The 18,736-nt window shown below is 32.0% G+C and overlaps 1 protein-coding gene across 2 annotated transcripts in view; it reads left to right on the forward strand.

The window, feature by feature from the left end:
- PPM1B (protein phosphatase, Mg2+/Mn2+ dependent 1B) overlaps positions 1-18,736 on the forward strand; it is a 77,778-nt gene that overhangs the window by 37,103 nt on the left and 21,939 nt on the right. For both annotated transcript variants that reach the window (XM_051975192.1, XM_051975191.1), the window contains exon 2: positions 10,177-11,036. In XM_051975192.1, coding sequence (XP_051831152.1) covers positions 10,191-11,036 — 846 coding nt within the window. In that variant the 5' untranslated portion in view covers positions 10,177-10,190. The remainder of the gene's footprint in view (positions 1-10,176; positions 11,037-18,736) is intronic.

The following is an 18,736-nucleotide window of genomic DNA, read 5'->3' on the forward strand; positions in this document are numbered from 1 at the left end:
ATTTGTCAGCCATATGAAGGATGATGAGTAAAGGGAAAGTGGAATCAGAAAGATCAGTTGCAGTTGTAAGGTAACCATGTAAGTGAAAAGGTGATAATATGGAGGATATTAGATTATGTGGAGGATAGCAAGATTTGACATTTGATTTGAATATAGGGTTGAAGGAAGAGGTTTGGAATAGTAAGGGGGTGTTTCTAAAGTTGTAAACCTGAATTACTCTTAGGATCATAGAAACAGTGAAATGGGAAAAGGAATGTATTTCAGGGAAGATAGGAATTTTTATTTTGGACCTGTTGAGTTTGTTATGCCTATAGAATATTCAGATGGAAATATGTAGTTGTCAGTTTGGTAATTTGGGGCTAACATCCAGGAGATAGATAAGAATTGAATGTAATTTTTGGCAAATACTTGCATGCAGATGACGATTGAACCCAGGGAATTTGATGAGATCAGTAACAAGAATTTAGAGAAGCAGTTTATAGCTCAGGAGATTGAGGAGTGTTAGAGAGATAGAACCACCTAAAGAAAAGTGTCATTTAACACAAAGAGGGAGAAAATGTCTAGGTTAAAGAGTTCATCATCATTGTTAGAACATGTAGAGTGGCCAAGTAGGAGGCCTTGGATTTAGCATTTAAAGAAATTAGGGGTAACGTTTAGAGAGAGCTGTTTTAGTTGAGTGTGGAGTAAGAAACTATATTTAAAAAGAGTTAAATTGTGAGTGATTAGCAAAATGATAAAAACTGAATTTAGATGGCTCTTGTCTATAAAAAGGATAAAAGACAGTAGTCAGAGGGGTCGGGTGGCAAGGTCGGTTGAAGGTTTTTTTCAAGTTGAGAGGAACACTTCTTTAGATAGAGGACAGAAAGCTAAGAGTAAGGAGAAATTCAAGGTGAGAAAAGGGAGTAAACAAGTATGGGGTGATGGAAGAGCTATGGAATAGAGAGCATAAACAGTGGATTGTCTTTGATGAAAAGGCTTGTTAATATCTTCAATATAGTTGTTTTTTGTTCTTCATTCTCTAAAAGCACCATGACATATGGGGGGCATGAATCCCCTACATGCAAGTGAATTGGTTTTAAATGAAGGAATGCTGTGCAAAAAGTACCAGTCCCACTTTATCTTCTATTGCTCTCTGGGTCCAGTGGATGGCTGGAGACAGCCACCTTTCTTTGGGAGACCTTGGCCTATTTTAAAAAAAAAAAAAAAAAAAAAAAAAAAACTAAGGTCTCAGTCTCATTTTGACTGAGGCAATGGCCATTCAGTGATTAAGACTAGGTAAGAGGCCAAGTATAGTCTCAGTACTTGGTTTAAAACAAAACAAAACAAAACACACAAACAATCTGGAAGGGGAAAAACACAATCAATGGCTGTTTACATCCACTCTTCAATAAAGATTTGAACAAAGTCAAAGAATGGGGGATGGTAAAATGTGGAGATTTTGTTTACTCTAGTTAGATATTAAAGCATTTTTAAAGTTGTAAGGGATTTCAGTAGACTTGAGGGACCATTAGATTTAGCATTTCAGGAGTCACTGACAATTGAGAGGCTAAGTACTCTTTTCTCCCTTAGTATTAGTTTGGAAAGCAAATTCATTTTTCTTACTTGGTTTGATCTTTTTACTTTTGTTTGAGATTTCAGAATAAGTTGTTTTGATTTGTGTAGGTTTTGTTCTATTATGTAAACTGTGTTATATTCTTAAAATAAATTTTGTGTTTTATTTTGGGAAGATGATTGTGGATTTATAATCTGTTTTTCTTTAATTTTTCATAGAACTTTTAATGATTTTTGCTCTTTAACTTCATGCTTTCTAGACATTGCCATTTTGATCCAAAATAATGTATTTTGCATTCTCCTAGTTGAATAGATTCAAATTTACATTTCTGTCATATAATAGAGTTGGTAGGAACTTTAATGATCATCTAGTACAGTCTCCCATCTAATGCAGGAATCCCTTTAACAGCATCTCTGACACAAATGGCCAAGCCTTCTGCTTAAACACTTCCTGTAATAGGTAGCTTAGTTATTGAATGAGCTTGATCTGTTTGTTTTTACACAGCTGTAGTCTCTGAAGCTTTATAGGATTTCTATACCCCTTTGCCATGACAGCCATTCAAATATTTGAAAACAAATATCACATTTTTTCTTTCATTGGCTAAGCATCTTCCCAGTGCTTTCAGCTCTGCCTATTAATGTTATAGTTTTCAGGCATCACTCTGATTCCCTTATTGATTGTATAATATCTTATTGTCCTTAAAATATGACATCCTGAACCTAACTCATTACTCCAAACATGATCTGACCAGTGCCTGAATTTCAGTACTAGTTTTAGTAGCTGATTGTTACTGTTGGCTCATTCTTTTTCAGGTCATTAACAAATAATTTCTATTTGCTATTTTGTTATGTTTTTCTTTTCTTTTTTTGGTCAGGGACACCTGCTACTACCACAAATTGTATAGTTGAATTTCCCACATGTAGGAAAATCTCATTAGTCAACCTTATTGTTTTCTATAATCATATTTTGCTTTTGACATTTATAATCAAATTTAGATTTCTGTTCTGGGAAGATATTTTCCTTTCTAGATTTTTAATGAGATAGTATAAACTCACCATTTTGCACCTTTTTTCAGTGTGATAATATTGCAGCTAATTAAATCTGGCTACTAGATTAAAAATTTATATTATGGAATGTGTATAAAATGTGATTTCTTTAGGTCTTTGGATATCGTGTGTTAAATAACTTTTACCAAGAAAAAATTCATTCCTAAAATGGTTTTTCAGTAATTAATTCTAGTGAACAAAAATAGCAGATCATAGCATGATATATTTTGTTCATTTTGCCACTGTAACATTTAGTTATAATTTCAATCCAGGATTTTAAAATGTATCATTGTAAGTAATGTGATAAGAGCATCAGCATATTTCCTTCTATGCTGCATTTTTCTGGAAAGGGAGTTTGGGGCCATTATTACTATTACACACTAACCAAGATTATCTTTATAACTTCAGTAGTATAATGGTGTTTCTTAGTGATCATTAAGGCTCAGTATTGTTTCACTTAAATATCATAGAGCTTTGATTATAGTACAGTCATACTTTTTTTTTTTTTTTTTTAATAGCAGGAACACATGTACTTTGTAATTGGAAACTTTGGCATAGTAGTCTCCTTCAACACTGACTTAACAAGAATAGCCATTCCATATGAGTTTATTTTTTTTCCATAGAAAACCAAATTAACCTTTTAATTTTTTTAAATTAAAAAAAAATTTTTTAATCTTGTGGATATTGCCACATTAATGATATTGAGGCATATGATATTTCTATTTGCAGCTGTGGAGACCAAAGATGAAAGAGTATCAACCAAGATATTGATAGACCCAAATTTCTTAAATGGATTTTTCTAAAAAAAGTTGCTATCATTTTAAAGGAATAATTTTATGCTTATTTTGAACATTCTTTATTTGAAAAGCTGTATTATACTTTTTTGGTTTGATATTAAATTATTATTAATACACACATATATTCTTCAAATTTTTAAAAGGCTTTTGGTTAGAGGTAAGTATGGAATCAGGTTGGTAAAATTTTTAAAATTTAGAGGGGATGTTTCTATTGAATGGAAGGATGGTATGAGAACATATTTATCAAGTAGGATAAGTTTTCAGACTTTTGAAAACAAATAATATTAAAATTTAGGAATGAGCTGCAAAAATTATACTAATTTAGGTTAACTTTTCTTTGTATTAATGAAAGAATATTGATGTAGATCTTTGTGTGAGATATAATGATTTCAGAATTAGGTTACCTGTACCTAAAACTAGTTTGAAATGTGTTCTCCTGTTTCTCCCTAAAAACATTCTAATTTCTTCTAAGCAAGTTATCTTACAACTTCTTCTACCTTTCTCCTTTACTATTCCAGGTACCTACTTGTTACATATGTATGTATCCACAAATTAGGATGACTAGGTTGTTGTATGTAGCCGTAAATTAGACAGAGTGGATATTGAAATAGATTTATCTCTGAGCATGTTGCTGTATTTTGTATAGTTTCTAATGGATTAATATTATTTGAAGTAAACTTCATTGTCTTTTAAAAGCTAGTAGAATTTTTTTAACCTTCAGTTTAGGCTTCACAGTTTCTTACATTGAGAATAAGTCTTTAAAATAACATAGAAAATTGTATTAATTTTAATATTTATTCCACTTGTAATATTGTTTAGGTTTAAAGTAACAAAGTGCTGCTTTTTCTTTCACATACTAATACTTAATCTTTGTTCTTGGTAATTTAAGAGTTCTAGATTCTATAGTTGGTTATACAGTTGGTTAAAAAAAAAAAACTAAACTTATAAAACTTTCCCTATCCATGTAAAATGCCAGAAATCTAATCTAGGCATTTATTTGTTGAAATATTATATGATGACACTTGTAAATTGTAATATATGAAGTTCCATAGTTAAATACAAGTGTAAAATTATGTTTTGAGTTTTAAAAATTAAATCAGTCTTAATGAATTTCATTGACTATTGCTAAATAATTTTTTTTAAAGAAATCTTAATATTTAAAATTATGATGACAAAAACTTTTTGGAAAATATTTGGAAAATACTTTAAGCTTGGTAAAAGGTAAAAGAACATGATCTAATAAGATTAAAACTTAATGTCAGATAAGCTGTTTAGAGATTTTAGATGCTAAGTATTTGGAGTAATTCAAGTGGTAAAGATAACATTTCCTGTTCTAACATATCAATTAGTGAACAGACATTTTAAGTGCTTATGTGCCAGGTGCTAGGAATGCAAAGGAAAAAAAAAAGAAACGGTCCTTATCGTCAAGAAGTTTACATTATCTAAGGGAAAACAAGATGCATTAAAAAAGTAAATTCAAAGCAAGTAGAAGATAACAAAGATTTTATAGAGAACTTGATAAGGCCCTCTAAATATAATCAACATACACTTTGGTCCTGTGTAACTTTTGTACACAGATAAGGTCAAAATTGGCAAGATAGTTAAACAACAAAATTTGGAAAATGTAGATTAGTAATAAGGAATGAGGTCAAAATTTTGTAGACTATACAACCAATAAGAATTGGGAGATTGGTGCTGGATTCGGCAAACTTTGAATTGATATCGCACACAACAAGATGCCATTCTTGAATAATTTGTTTATATATTTAGGTCTCTGACTTGTACAAACATCAAGATTAATACCCAGTTCAGGGATAATAAAATAAAAAGATATGTCTTACAATTAAATAGTTTCCGTCTCTTGACCGAAAAAAAAAAAAAAAGAAATGAAAAATACAATGTTTGCAATGATTTTACATAGACATTTTATCATTATAAATCAATTGTTATAAGGAGGAGATTCCATAGAGCCTAAAAAAAAAATCATCTTTGTAAACACATGATTTACTTGATAAATTAGAGCGGCATGATAGCCAAAGATATCGCAAGTTTAGAATACAGTTCATTTTTTGGGAAATTAATATGAAGGAAGATGACAGATTATGAATAATATATTTTCATAAAACAAAAGAAATGGTAAATAAAATTAAAGATAGCTAAGTAATGTCATGATGAGAGCATTTAAAGATCAATTAGGAAAAAGTATACACACTTTTAATAAAATAATGGTTTTTTTAACCATAAAGCAAAAAAAACATGATTGGACTATAAATGTGCTTACAGAGGAGATAGGCATGGCACTAAAGAAAGGAAAGGTGAAAACATTAGTTGGATTAAACAAAATAGAAATAAAGGAGGTGTTGTTAAAGCCAAACAGGGATCTGAAGGAGGGGAAAATACTAAAGGAACAGAAAGTCATGGAGTGTATTAATAGCCAAAAAAAAAAAAAAAAAAAAGGCAATTAAGGGAATATCAACCACTGACTTATTTGTAAATTTTCTATGTTTATAAATTTTTTATGAACATACATGCATCAGAAGCATCCTTAATATTTTTAGAGAACTTTTTGTAAGCTGTATACCATTGTAGCTCATACATCTACATATTTGATTGAAAGATGTGGAAATCCCCAAATATACATATACATGCACACACTATATTGTTGACAAAATATAAAAAGACATCTCATTTAGTGGAGGAAAACAATGCCACCTTAAAGACTTTGTTGGCGTTTTCCATGCATACATCAGGATAATGCAAGACTCTCTGAAAGATGACTAGAGGGACAACAACCAAGCAACCATAACCCAACAACCTTATTTCAATACCTTCTCAATCAATTAGCAAGTATTAAATGTCTGTTGTTTGCCAGATACTATGCTAAAGTGAGAGGAATATAAGGATTAAAAATAAAACTAAAATAAAATGCTATAAGTTTCTGTTCTGATGGGGAAGGCAAATACATATAAAACATTGTAGATATAAAGTTTATTAATACAAATATTTGTATAAATAATTAAATCTAAGATAGTTTAGGAGGGAGAGCACAAGGAGGAAATTATGAAAAGCTTCATGCTGATGATGATGCCTGAGCTACATCTTGAAGTATGTAGTACTGTGTGAAGTAGAGAGAAGGTCTAGAGTATAGCCAGCAAACACATTGGAGGTGAGAGATAGTGCCATATGAATGAGTGTCATTGTCAGAGTTCAGAAGGAGAGTAATAGTCAGTGAAGTTGAAGTTGGAGAAATGGTTCTGCCAGGTTGTGTAGGGTTTTAAAAGCTAAATACAGGAATTTATATTTTATCTTAGAGGCAATAGGAAACTACTAGAATTGGTTGAGTAGAGGAGTCATGTGGTCAGATATGCACTTAAGGAAGATCATATATTAGCAACATGTAGAATGGACTATAGCTTTGAGGTAGGAAGACCACATGAAAGATGATAAGAGCCTGAACTTAAATGACATTTGTAAGTGGAGAAGAGGCAGAGGTGAGAGATTTTATGAAGCAAGATAAGAAACATTTGGCATCTGGTTGATTTTCTGGGATGAGGGAGAAAAGATTTAGAGATAATGGTAAGCTTATGAATCTGTAACACTGGAAGGATAGTGGTACCCTGCATTGACATAGGGAAGTTTGAAAGAGCATTTAGGGAAAAAGTGTAGGGAGTTCTGTTTTGGGCATAATGAATTTGAGATGCTCTTACTACATTCAGTGTGAAATGTATAAAAAACCTTGAAGTAAGGGGAGGTTTTAAATAACTTTTTTTGAAAGTGAGCTAGGGAATTAGAGAACAATAAAATTGTCCCCCTACTGCTTTGGGATGGTGAGGATCCTATTGAAGCTGTATAATATGGATGTAATGTGCCCAGTAAATAGAATTGTGAGCAGTTTCTCACATCTCATATTGATCAGCAGCTAGTAGGGAGAAATGGAAATAGATGTGGAAGTAATCCACATTGGTGTGTATCTAGAGCAGGGCTTCCTAAATTTTTTACAAGATCCTAGGTATATAAGTATGTAAAATGGGTATACAAACCAAACATTTACTGATGATAAATCATAATTTCATGACCTCTGCATTCAGTAATGAGACCCCGTATGGAGTCACAACCCATAATTTAAGAAAGTGGGATTTAGAGAACAATGTTGATAGAACAAAAAGGTAAAAGGGATATGGGGAGCTGAGTATTTTGAAAAGAACAATTCTTTTACTTTATACATATTTCTTCCATTAATTTAGCAGCTTAATATTCCAATTTTTTTGGCTACTATATTTTAAAATAAATCTTCCAGACCTTTTTTCCTATGTTACTCTTTTATATTTTTTTGTAGGTTTTTTCCCCCTTCCAATTCAATGTAGTATGGAAAGTATTAAGAAGAAATGTTTTCTTTTCAGATTTAGGCCATTGTAATCTGTTGGTCTTTTTGGATCTAGTGCTATTATATAAAATATTAGCAATCCTTTCCAGCTTTGTATGAAATTTATTATGTTATCATTATTACTCTATTAGTGACCTCTCCTCCCTAGTTGACATCAATTCATTAGTCACTAGTTATTTAGCCAAATTCTGAATCTACCTAATAAGTTCTGTTTATGCCAAATCCCTTTATTTTCCCTATGACTAAATAGATTTTGGAGGTGACTTGGTGAAATCTAAGCATTGTGATGATAGTGATGATGATCTAAGGCCATTCCCATGATCTGCTATTACTTTACGGTGTCACTGAGTCTGTGATCTTATTGATGTACATCAGTGGTATCAGGCTGAAATAGAAATGGGGGCCATTAACCAGAAAATGAATTTTATGGACCATTTTTGACTTAATTTTGAAATTATTTTAATCCATTTTACTTATTTTGTTAAATATTTCCCATTTATATTTTAATCTGGTTTGGTCTACATTCAGGTGTGTTGCGGATTGCATGTTGTAGGTGGTCCAGAGACTATTTGAATCATGCCGATACATGTTTAATAGTCCTAGCTGGCATGATTGTTCTCAGTGTTATTGTCAGTAGTGGATTTATTTTTTAATACTTGCAAAAAACTGAATCAATAGAAGAGAAAAATAGAATAAGTAGAAATTTTGTTTTTTGGTGTTATGCTGCTTTGAAAATTTTAAGTTATTTGTAAATAGGATTAATGTTTTCATTAGACGTTTTATGTTGCATGTGTTTGGCTCTTATTTCATTCATTTGCATTTCAGTTTTAGCTTTTGGGTATATGTTAAAATTTTCCATAATTAAATTTCACTAGCATAAAGTTAATTTAAAAAGCTTATCTTAGTTATATTACACTGGACATGTTGCTTAACTGTATGTTTCAGAGCAGTTGCAAGTATGCATTGGTAGAGTATTTCTTCACTGGGAGTTCATTATACAGGTGAAATAATAGATCTGGATCAGAATTTAGCCAATTTTTCTTTTCAGAAACAGATTTTTGACTTAGTCTTCAATGTATTCGTGCCTTTTACCATTTTTTCCCCTGCTAATTTTGATGGTTATGAATAAGTAGCACCTTAAAATTGTTCTAATTTTAATTTCTCTTGTTATCAATAGGTTGGAATATTTAAAAGAGTGATTGCTTAAAATTAGTGAGAAAGCACCATTTTGACTGTCTCATCATGAGCAAGTTACTTCACTTATTGAAGCTCTCTAGGCACCATCCTAAGATTATAAATTTCAGACATAGTACCAACTTACATTAGTACTGGGAATTTTTTCATCTAGGAAACCACAGGACTCAGGCCATATCCCTTTCCTTATAATTTATGCATTTATGTAAATAATCTGTATTTATTACATACATGTATTACATGTATGTAAATTATCTGTATTTATTCTTTGACTATTTTCCAGTAGTGATTTAATTCCATTAATTATATAAAGTGATTAGTGTTTTTTTTAGTGTTGCAACTTTAAGATTTCTAAGATTTTAAGCCTGTTAAAACCATTGCTAGGTAGATATGACAAAGCTGAGTGAGAAGATTATATAACCATTCTTGGGGACATGTATCCATGTTTGAGAGGGAAATTTTGGATAATTTAACTTTCAGGACAAAATTCAATATCTGAATACAGTGTTCATTAGGGTTTTGATTGAATTTTTTCTCTTCCCTTCAATTAAATTTTTTGATTTGGCGTGTAATTTTGAATGAATGCTAATCAATGTATTATACACAAACACAAAACACAAACTATATATTCTCACCTTTGGAGTAGCATTATGCTTCCTTTAGGCTCTTCCTTATACACTGCCTTTATCTTTGAAATTTACCCTGTCAAAAACAAAATCTGCATACAAGACAAGCACATGTCCCTAGTTATTTTATATTGTTTTTTTGTTGTGTTTTGTTGTGTTTTTTTTAAGCTGCTAATCAGTTTTGGAAACTGATTTATTTTCAGTTTATTTTTTATTTTATGACTGAGTAGATTTGACCTTTACTCAAATTTTTCTGTTACTTTTCTTTCCTCAATCCCAAGTTAGTGGTTTTAAAGTATTACTGCGGGAGCCGACATTTCAAAGGTTTCTAACATAGATAAATGGATGGATGGATGGATGGATGGATTGGTTCAATTTAGTAAATGTGTTTACTTTAAAAAATTGTCTTATGTATTATTGTGTAATAAATGGAGATTGTATTAATATCTTTAAAAAGAAGCAGAATGTTATATAAACAAGTTTTTTGAATCACACTGTGTGTATCTGTGTGTCTGTCTATCTCTCTCTATTTTTTTCTTTTTAAATTGAAACCACCTATCCTTTCTTTTCCCTCCAGATTCAGTACTAAACATGGGTGCATTTTTGGATAAACCCAAAACTGAGAAACACAATGCTCACGGTGCTGGGAATGGTTTGCGTTATGGCCTAAGCAGCATGCAAGGATGGAGAGTAGAAATGGAAGATGCTCACACAGCGGTTGTAGGTATTCCTCATGGCTTGGACAACTGGTCATTTTTTGCTGTTTATGATGGTCATGCTGGATCTCGAGTGGCAAATTATTGCTCAACACACTTATTAGAACATATTACTAATAATGAAGATTTTAGGGCAGCAGAAAAACCTGGATCTGCTCTTGAACCTTCAGTGGAAAATGTTAAGAGCGGAATCAGAACTGGCTTCTTGAAAATTGATGAATACATGCGTAACTTTTCAGATCTCAGAAATGGAATGGACAGGAGTGGCTCAACTGCAGTAGGAGTTATGATTTCACCTGAACATGTCTACTTTATCAACTGTGGAGATTCACGTGCTGTCCTTTTTAGGAGTGGACAAGTCTGCTTTTCAACCCAGGATCACAAACCTTGCAATCCAAGGGAGAAGGAGCGAATCCAAAATGCAGGAGGCAGTGTAATGATACAGCGTGTTAATGGTTCATTAGCAGTTTCTCGAGCTCTGGGGGACTATGATTACAAGTGTGTGGATGGCAAGGGCCCTACAGAACAACTTGTTTCTCCAGAGCCTGAGGTTTATGAAATTTTAAGAGCAGAAGAGGATGAATTTATCATCTTGGCTTGTGATGGGATCTGGGATGTTATGAGCAATGAGGAGCTCTGTGAATTTGTTAAATCTAGGCTTGAGGTATCTGATGACCTGGAAAAAGTATGCAATTGGGTTGTGGACACTTGTTTACATAAGGTATGTAAATATTGCTACTAATGAATTGTTATTTTGGGTTTGAAACGGCATATGAAAGAGCAACGAGGGTTGTCTAACCAGTAAAATTTAGAGCAAAGATCTGAGATTAAAGATTGCATTGGTAAAGATGTTTTTCCCAAAGTCTCCTGTTAACCACAATTGATATTGTACTGTTTTTCTATAAATTTCTGCATGGCAGTGGATGGTGGGGATTTCATAAAGCTCCCTCAATTTAATGTAATTGTTGGTGGGAATAATTTTAACTTGAATTTAAAGTTTTTACAAGTTGGTTTGTTTTAGGGTGTGTTTCTGACATTGCCACACCTCTGATTAGTTGATCAGATAATCAACTAGCATTTATTAAACATCTACTATATGTTCCAGGCGCTGGGTTAAATTGGAGATAAGAGGCAAAAAAATAAAATAAAAATTCCTCTCAAGGAGCAGTTCAATGAGGGAGAATATGTGAACAGATATGTACAAAAAGTAATATGCAAGTTAATTCAGAGATAACATCTGAAGAAAGGCAGTTAAAGAGAATTGGGGTCAGGGGGAGGAGAAGGATGGGTCTTTAGCTGAAATTTGAAAGAAACCAGGAAAGCCAGGATGGAGAGAAAAGAAGGCAAGGTCTCTAGCCAAGGAGAAGAAGCTATTGAAAACACTAAACATTGGGAGATGGGTTGTCTTGTGGAAGAAATAACAAGGAAACCAGTATTCCTGAATTGCATAGTACATGGAGAGGAGTAAGGTATAAAAAGGTAGGGAGGGACCAAATTGGAAAGGGCTTGAAAAACCAAATAAGGGATTTTATATTAATCCTGGAGGGTGATTAGATTATCATTGGAATTTTTTGAAAGGGGGACTTTTTTCCTTTTAATTATTGTTCATTCTAAAAGGGATTTTTTTTGAGTTTTTAAAAGCTTATTCATGTATTTGTCAACCAAACCTCAATTTTAATTTCTTCACTCTTAACAGATCAATTATATTGGTGACATTTTTTTATTTGGTTGCAGGTCATAACTTATCCAGGTCTTTTCAAATAAACTCAATTTATTGAAGGACAGATTATTTCTGTCATATTCTAAAGAACATGTTTTTCTATTTTAATGTTCTAATCCAAGAGTCTTTAAAATGTTATTATGGCAAGCTTTTCATATTTTTTCCATGATAATTGCGTTTATTATTTTTAACTCGGGTCTTTTTCTGGAAGTGGTATCATTTTATTTTGGCTTTTTAATTAATCCAGTGATGAGATTCTCAGTTCTTTTTTCTAGTACATTTTTCCCCCCTAACTAGTTGCTTCTAGTAGAGTGAGAATTATTTGACTTTTCTTTTTTGTAGTAAGACGAATAAGATTAGTGTTCAATTTTTTTACTTGACAATCTTTTTTTTTTTTCCCCCCCAGTGTAAGGTTTTAGTTTCTTGTTTTGGAGCTACTGCAATCTGTTATTGAGTAGAGAATCATAAAAATGAGAATGGAGTTCCATGACTTTGGAATATACTTTTGTTTTTATATACACAAACAACACACACACATATAAATATATTTGTATATTGTTTCTGTGTGTGTGTGTGTGTGTGTGTGTGTGTGTGTATAAAATATAGTGGAGCCTGTGTTAATTAATATACATACATACATACATATACAATATACATACATATACGTGTGTATATTGTGTATGTATGTCTATATATAGTACAAACTTTTTCTGTAGATTATTTCTTTATAGATTATAGAATTTTTGAGCCAGCCAGAGAGTTTCCTGTAGGGCTTCTGTGTTCTTAGGGTACCTGAGTGTTTTGTTTTTATATTTGTCAAGATTTGATAAATGTTTTGTCTTCCTTGATATCTTCTTTCTATTTACAGAACTCTTGGCCTGAAGTTCTGACTCCACTTTTGCCTACTTTCTATTTTTAAAAATTTCAATCTTCATTTGTAATTGAGCTTTATTTCTGCATGTTGTATTTTAAATTGTTATGATATCAACCTTTACCATATTTTTGTGTTTCAGTATTTGATTCTTTTGGTAACTTTTCTATTTTCTAATTTATTCTGTGATGGTTTGATGTTTTGTTTGGTTCAGCACTAGATTTCTGCATTGTCTCTTTGATCTGAGCTGAACATCTGTAAAGTATTTTTTGTTTGATTGTTGTCGGTTAGAATTTAAACTTTAGATCTATTATAACCTGAAATAATTTTAGAAAACAATTCAGTGAAAACCATAACTTGAAGTATAATAATTCCCTTACAAAACTTTTGTTTTAAACTACCTTTGGAGAAGGAAATTGTGTGATCTTGGATTTCTAAAACTTATATAGCCACTATAGACTAAAAAGCCTGTATCCAGAAATACCTTCCTAAGAGAGGAGACAACATACTCATTTTCCCTGAAGGTAAAAATATCCATGCACTGGATTATCTGCTTTGTGTCAGGAGCCTCTGTTAATTTTTATTTATATCTTTATGCCTCACAATATTTATATGTAAATTATGTGGCTTTATATTAATCACTTCTCCTACCCCCATTCACTATATGAGAAATCTGCCATTGTGGCCAAAGAAAATTTTAGTGAATGTGTCTTAAAAAAAAAAAAAAAAAAAAAAAAGAATTCGTCTTTTACACAGGTGTATTTAAAAGAGTCACTGCATTGAACACTGAAGGAAATGGTTTTTTTTTTTTTTTTGTTTTTTTTTTTAATGTCCTTATTTGCAGTTTAGGATTAGGTTAAATTATGTGGGAGATTACTGGGGGGGGGGGGAACAAAGGAGGGAGGAATGAAATTTTGAGCCTAGATGATTGGTATAATGGAATATCATTTCACCCACTCATGCCCTAGGAAGAAAAAAACATTTTGGGAATTTTTTTTCTTCCCATGTTTGTCTCCCTCTTTCCCCAAATATTAGTTTGGGGAATTTTGTCATGGGATTGGCAATATAGACATTTCATTCCTAGAGAAGTCAGCAGAAAAATAATTGGTTACTTTGAGAAATAGTGAATCTTTTTAGTTTGATATAACACCTTGTTATGTAGTTTTGGTTTTTGGAATGAAAATAAGCTACTTTATAATATTTTGACAATATTGTAGAGGAATATAGATGGTACTACAATCCACAATTCTTATACTCCATGCTTTACACTAAATAAGCATTTAATAGGATAGAGACTGGACTTGTGATTTCATTGACACAGGGAAAACCAGATTATGATCTTCTAATCTTTGAAATATATAGTCTTAGGAACAGTTTGAATGACTTGCCTCTGGCCATCCATACACACCCGCGCTCGCTCATAGACACACACACATATATATACACACACAGCATTTAACAGAACTCTGAGATAAAGAATTTTTAAATTAACTATTTTGTAAAGTCAGATTTTTATATATTGTGTTCCTACATTTTCACATCTAGGTCAGGCCCTTTATCACTCTTGCCTGGACTAATTGTGATAGCATTATTACCTCAGGCTTCTTGTTCTAATAAATACTGATTGATTGCTCTCCAGTTTAGGAACTACGTGCAAGATTTTGTGTGTACATATAAATGAATAATAAATACTAGATAATCAGAGAAAGAATAGTAGCAGATCACTAGGGATCTGGAAAAGGTTATATAGAATATAGTGTTTGAACTGAGTTTTGAAGGAAGCGCCTCTGGAAATAGAGTTCATCCATAGCATAGACACAGAAGTGGGAGATGGCTGTGATAGCATGTTCTCCAATTACCTCTTTGACTATAAATTTTGAAAGTGCAGTCTATTTGCATCAATAAAGATAGTTCTTAAATTGGAAATTTCTATAAAGATGAAAATCACATGTTTCAAATGTAATTAAAAATTGCTAGTACTTATAGAACCTGTCAAAAATAATGCTACTTAAGATAGGATATTGCTGTGATTTGTAAACCTGGATTTGTAAGATATTTGTCTTATGGAATAATGTCTTCATTAAGCCAACCACTTTGGGAGTTATTCATGCTAACATGATACAAATAATTGCTGAAGCCCATTGGTATTTCTAAAATATTATATTATTCAGTTGTTTCAATATATTTTTGTTACCAACATTTCTACTCACGCATATAACTGGTTTGTTTCATTTAGTTTTTCATTTTCCTACACACTATTTGCTGTAGACACTAATGAACATTGAAATTGCCAAAAAGAGAAGGACCAGAAACAAGACATCAATAATTGATATACTTGATCTTCATCTCTGAATCATTTTGGAAATTCACTTTAGAAGCAGTACTCTCTGTAATTTTATTTGTCTCTTTATTGGTTTTTCTAGAGGCAAAGACCATTGAATTTGGAAGTGCAGAGGAATTTTTAGTTATTAGTCAGGTAACCAGTCAACAAGCATTTATATTTTTATAGTGTGAAAGAGTCTTGGAATGCAAATAAGTAAAATTTCCTCTTGTAAAGGAAGATAGCACATGAATGGAAGCTGAAAATAAGTGAGGGAAAGGAAGATATCTTGTGGGGAACATTTTTGAGAAGACTGGATTGTAGCCTTGTGAGAATTGAAGAGAAAATGGCTTGTGCACCCTCCTTAAAATGGTAGTTCAGTCAAAAGGAGGGCTGCAGATGGCTGAGAGGACTTCTAAGATGAGAAAGAACTGAGATGATCCTCCAGGATTTCTGAGGAATGGTTCAGGCATAATCAGTGATGTGAACCTAATGAATTCAAAGCATTTGCGTCATTGAAGTATTTTGTGTTAGGTTGTAAAAGCATTGCTGTCTTGATTTTACAGATGAGGAAGCTAAGAAACAAAACTGTGAATTGACTTGCCAAAATTCATACAGCTAATGAGTTGCAGATTTGTACTTGGCTCTTATATGTTCAAAAGATGACTACTTTTCTTGCTTCACAATAATTTTGTCCCCAGAATTGTAATGATTACATGTATAACGGTATAATGAGAGGTTTACTCACCACTTATATATTTCTTATTAAACATTAGGTGAAAAGTGCATTTAGCTAATCCCCTGCCTTGAGATATATATATATATATATATTTTTTTTTTTTTCATGAAGTTCTTATGACTTTAGCATTTTTCTTGCTCATTAACTGACAACCTATTCTTGACTTAAAATTTGTGATCAGGAAATTATAAACTATGAAGGCAATATGATTAACTTCTTTGAATTAAATGAAGAGTACTTCATTTTTGGTCAGCAAGCTTTTAATTAATTTAATTCAAATAACTGATAATTTGATAGGAACTTAGAAAATGCAAATAGGATATTCAAATGTTTGTTACAGTCATGAAACTTAAGTATTTGGCCAAGTACAAAATATAAAGTTGTAATTAATAGAGAATTAGAAGTACAGGTAAATGTAAAAGTAGAGCATATGAATAAATGTTTATTTCTGGTAAGCAATAGTCTTTTCTACCTTCTGATTCTTTGTTTATGGTTGAAAGAAATGCCTTGTAATTACTTTTATATTCTCTAAGAGCAGGAATGCTTGTGGATTTTTGGCTGCCTCATCATGTAGCTAGCTCTTTTAGCTCATGTTTAAATCTCTTTGACTTTAGAACATATTACAAAGAAGCTTTAAGAGTATGATATTAACTTTTGAATTCTTGTATATTTAACGCATGTAGGGTAGATTAATGGAATATAATAAATCGAGAGGTATAGGCACTCATTCCATTTGGAATGTCACTTTTTTTTTTTTTTTTTTTTTTTTTTTTTAACAATCAGTCTTACCTGTCTAGGTTATGTCATCCTCATGTTTTTTGTTTCTTTTTGGTTAATGAATAACAGCCAGAAAGATAGATATCTGAGTCCACCTTATTTTTGTAGTAATTGTTAGTTGCCCTAAAGCTTGTTTCTCCTATTCTTAGATTAGATTTTGGGGGATGTTTTCATAAATTTTGCCTTGAAATTTTTTATTTGAAAACCTTGTAGATTTTATAGTTATTCTTTATTACAGAAAGGAACTTGATAACCAAAGTTAAAACATCACACTTGGTTGATTATAAAAGATTACAGTTAGCTGGATCTGCCATCTTGTGACTGTGGACAAGTCATTTTCTCCTTCCTTCCTTCCCTCCCTCCCTCCCTCTTTCCTTCCTTCCTTCCTTCCTTCTTTCACCTGTAAAATAAAATCCTTTATAAATAGAACTCTATTATATTTCTAGTCACAGAATCAGAAATGGCAGGGATTGCAGAGATCACAATAGAAGAAACCTCAGAGAGGTTTAATTTAATCCAATTCTCCTCCTCCCTCTCCACCACCCCCAATGAGAACATTTAGGCTCAGAGAATTGAAAAGTCAAAGACTACTATAACAAATACTTAACCTAGAATATATTAAACTAGCTCCTCCAGTTTTAAGAACTCTTCTCCCTGTATTTTGTTTCCTCCCCATAATGTTACCTCTTCCAAGAATCCCCTTTACCTTCCATTTGACACAAGAAGCTGTTGATTTTCTGCTAAAGTTCTGTTGATGAAGAATCAGCTAAGACAGTCAATTGCACTTGGAGATAGCTTTTAACTCTTAGAAAGTTGGCTTTTTTTTTTTTTTTTTTTTTTTTTTGGTCTGGTCAGTTTAAATTATCTAGAAATTTATTCCCTTATAGCTTTGATTTTATGTTCTTAGTTGTATCCTCTGTGTGGGACCAAGTAAAATTTATTATTTTCTATAAAACAGCATTTTTGTATTGGATTCAAGATCTGTATCACCAAATTTTCTCTTTTTAATCTTCTCTGAACCAATCAAGTCCAGTATCCTTAACAGGTACTATTTATGCTGTTTAATTTAGTGATGAGAAATGGAGAACAAAAATAAAAAAAAAGCTATTGGATTTAGTGATGGTCATTAGTGTTTTTGAATGGAAAGTAATTAGTAAAATGATACAATTAAAAAAAACAGATTGCAAGTTTGAGGAGTGGGTAGATGATAAAGCAGTGGATACCTACAGTATCTCGCCTTTTGAAAATGTGGCAGTAGTAGGGAGAGGAAATAAATGACTTAAAGGGTCAACCAAATTTAGGGAAAGTTAAAATTTTTTTTATTTAAAAAGGATCCCTGAAATTAGCTCTGTTTCTAAAACCAGCTTTCTTTAAAAAAATAAGATAAAAAATTTTTCAGACAAAATCCTATTTTATTGTAATCAAATTTGAGGAACCTTACCAGATTAGTTCAGCATTCCTCATTAAGAAGCTAATATCAGGAAATTTCTGTATAATACCATCTCCCCATCTACATACAAGAAAGCTGATTTCTCCTACCTCTCTTTGAATTTGTTTGGCTGAGAGATTTAATCTGATTTTCTAGTCAGCTCATTGTGCTTGAGGTAGGGCTAATGCTACCTTGGATTTGAATAGGTACAAATGCCATCACTCTTCATCCTTAAACAAAGATCCCTACCGTCATAACCTCTACCTTCACATCCTTTATAGCACGTAAAAGATTAAAAGGAGATGCCACTTTGTTCTGTATACTTTGCAATAAATACTCTTTTTATTTATAGAAACTTTTGTGTATGTGTTACACATTTGAGGAATATGAGTTAGTATAGCACCAGCCCCATAATCGTGTTTAACTGATAAAAAAAGTAAAGCACATGGTTGAAATATTAGTTCTTATCTTAGATCTTAAGAGAGTTTATTCCAGAGTTATATATGAACCTATAACTATTAGGACATTACAATCTTTGGAGACCTGAACATTTGAGTACCTATAA

The sequence above is a fragment of the Antechinus flavipes genome, chromosome 2, assembly GCF_016432865.1.
Source record: "Antechinus flavipes isolate AdamAnt ecotype Samford, QLD, Australia chromosome 2, AdamAnt_v2, whole genome shotgun sequence".
Lineage (NCBI taxonomy): Eukaryota > Metazoa > Chordata > Mammalia > Dasyuromorphia > Dasyuridae > Antechinus > Antechinus flavipes.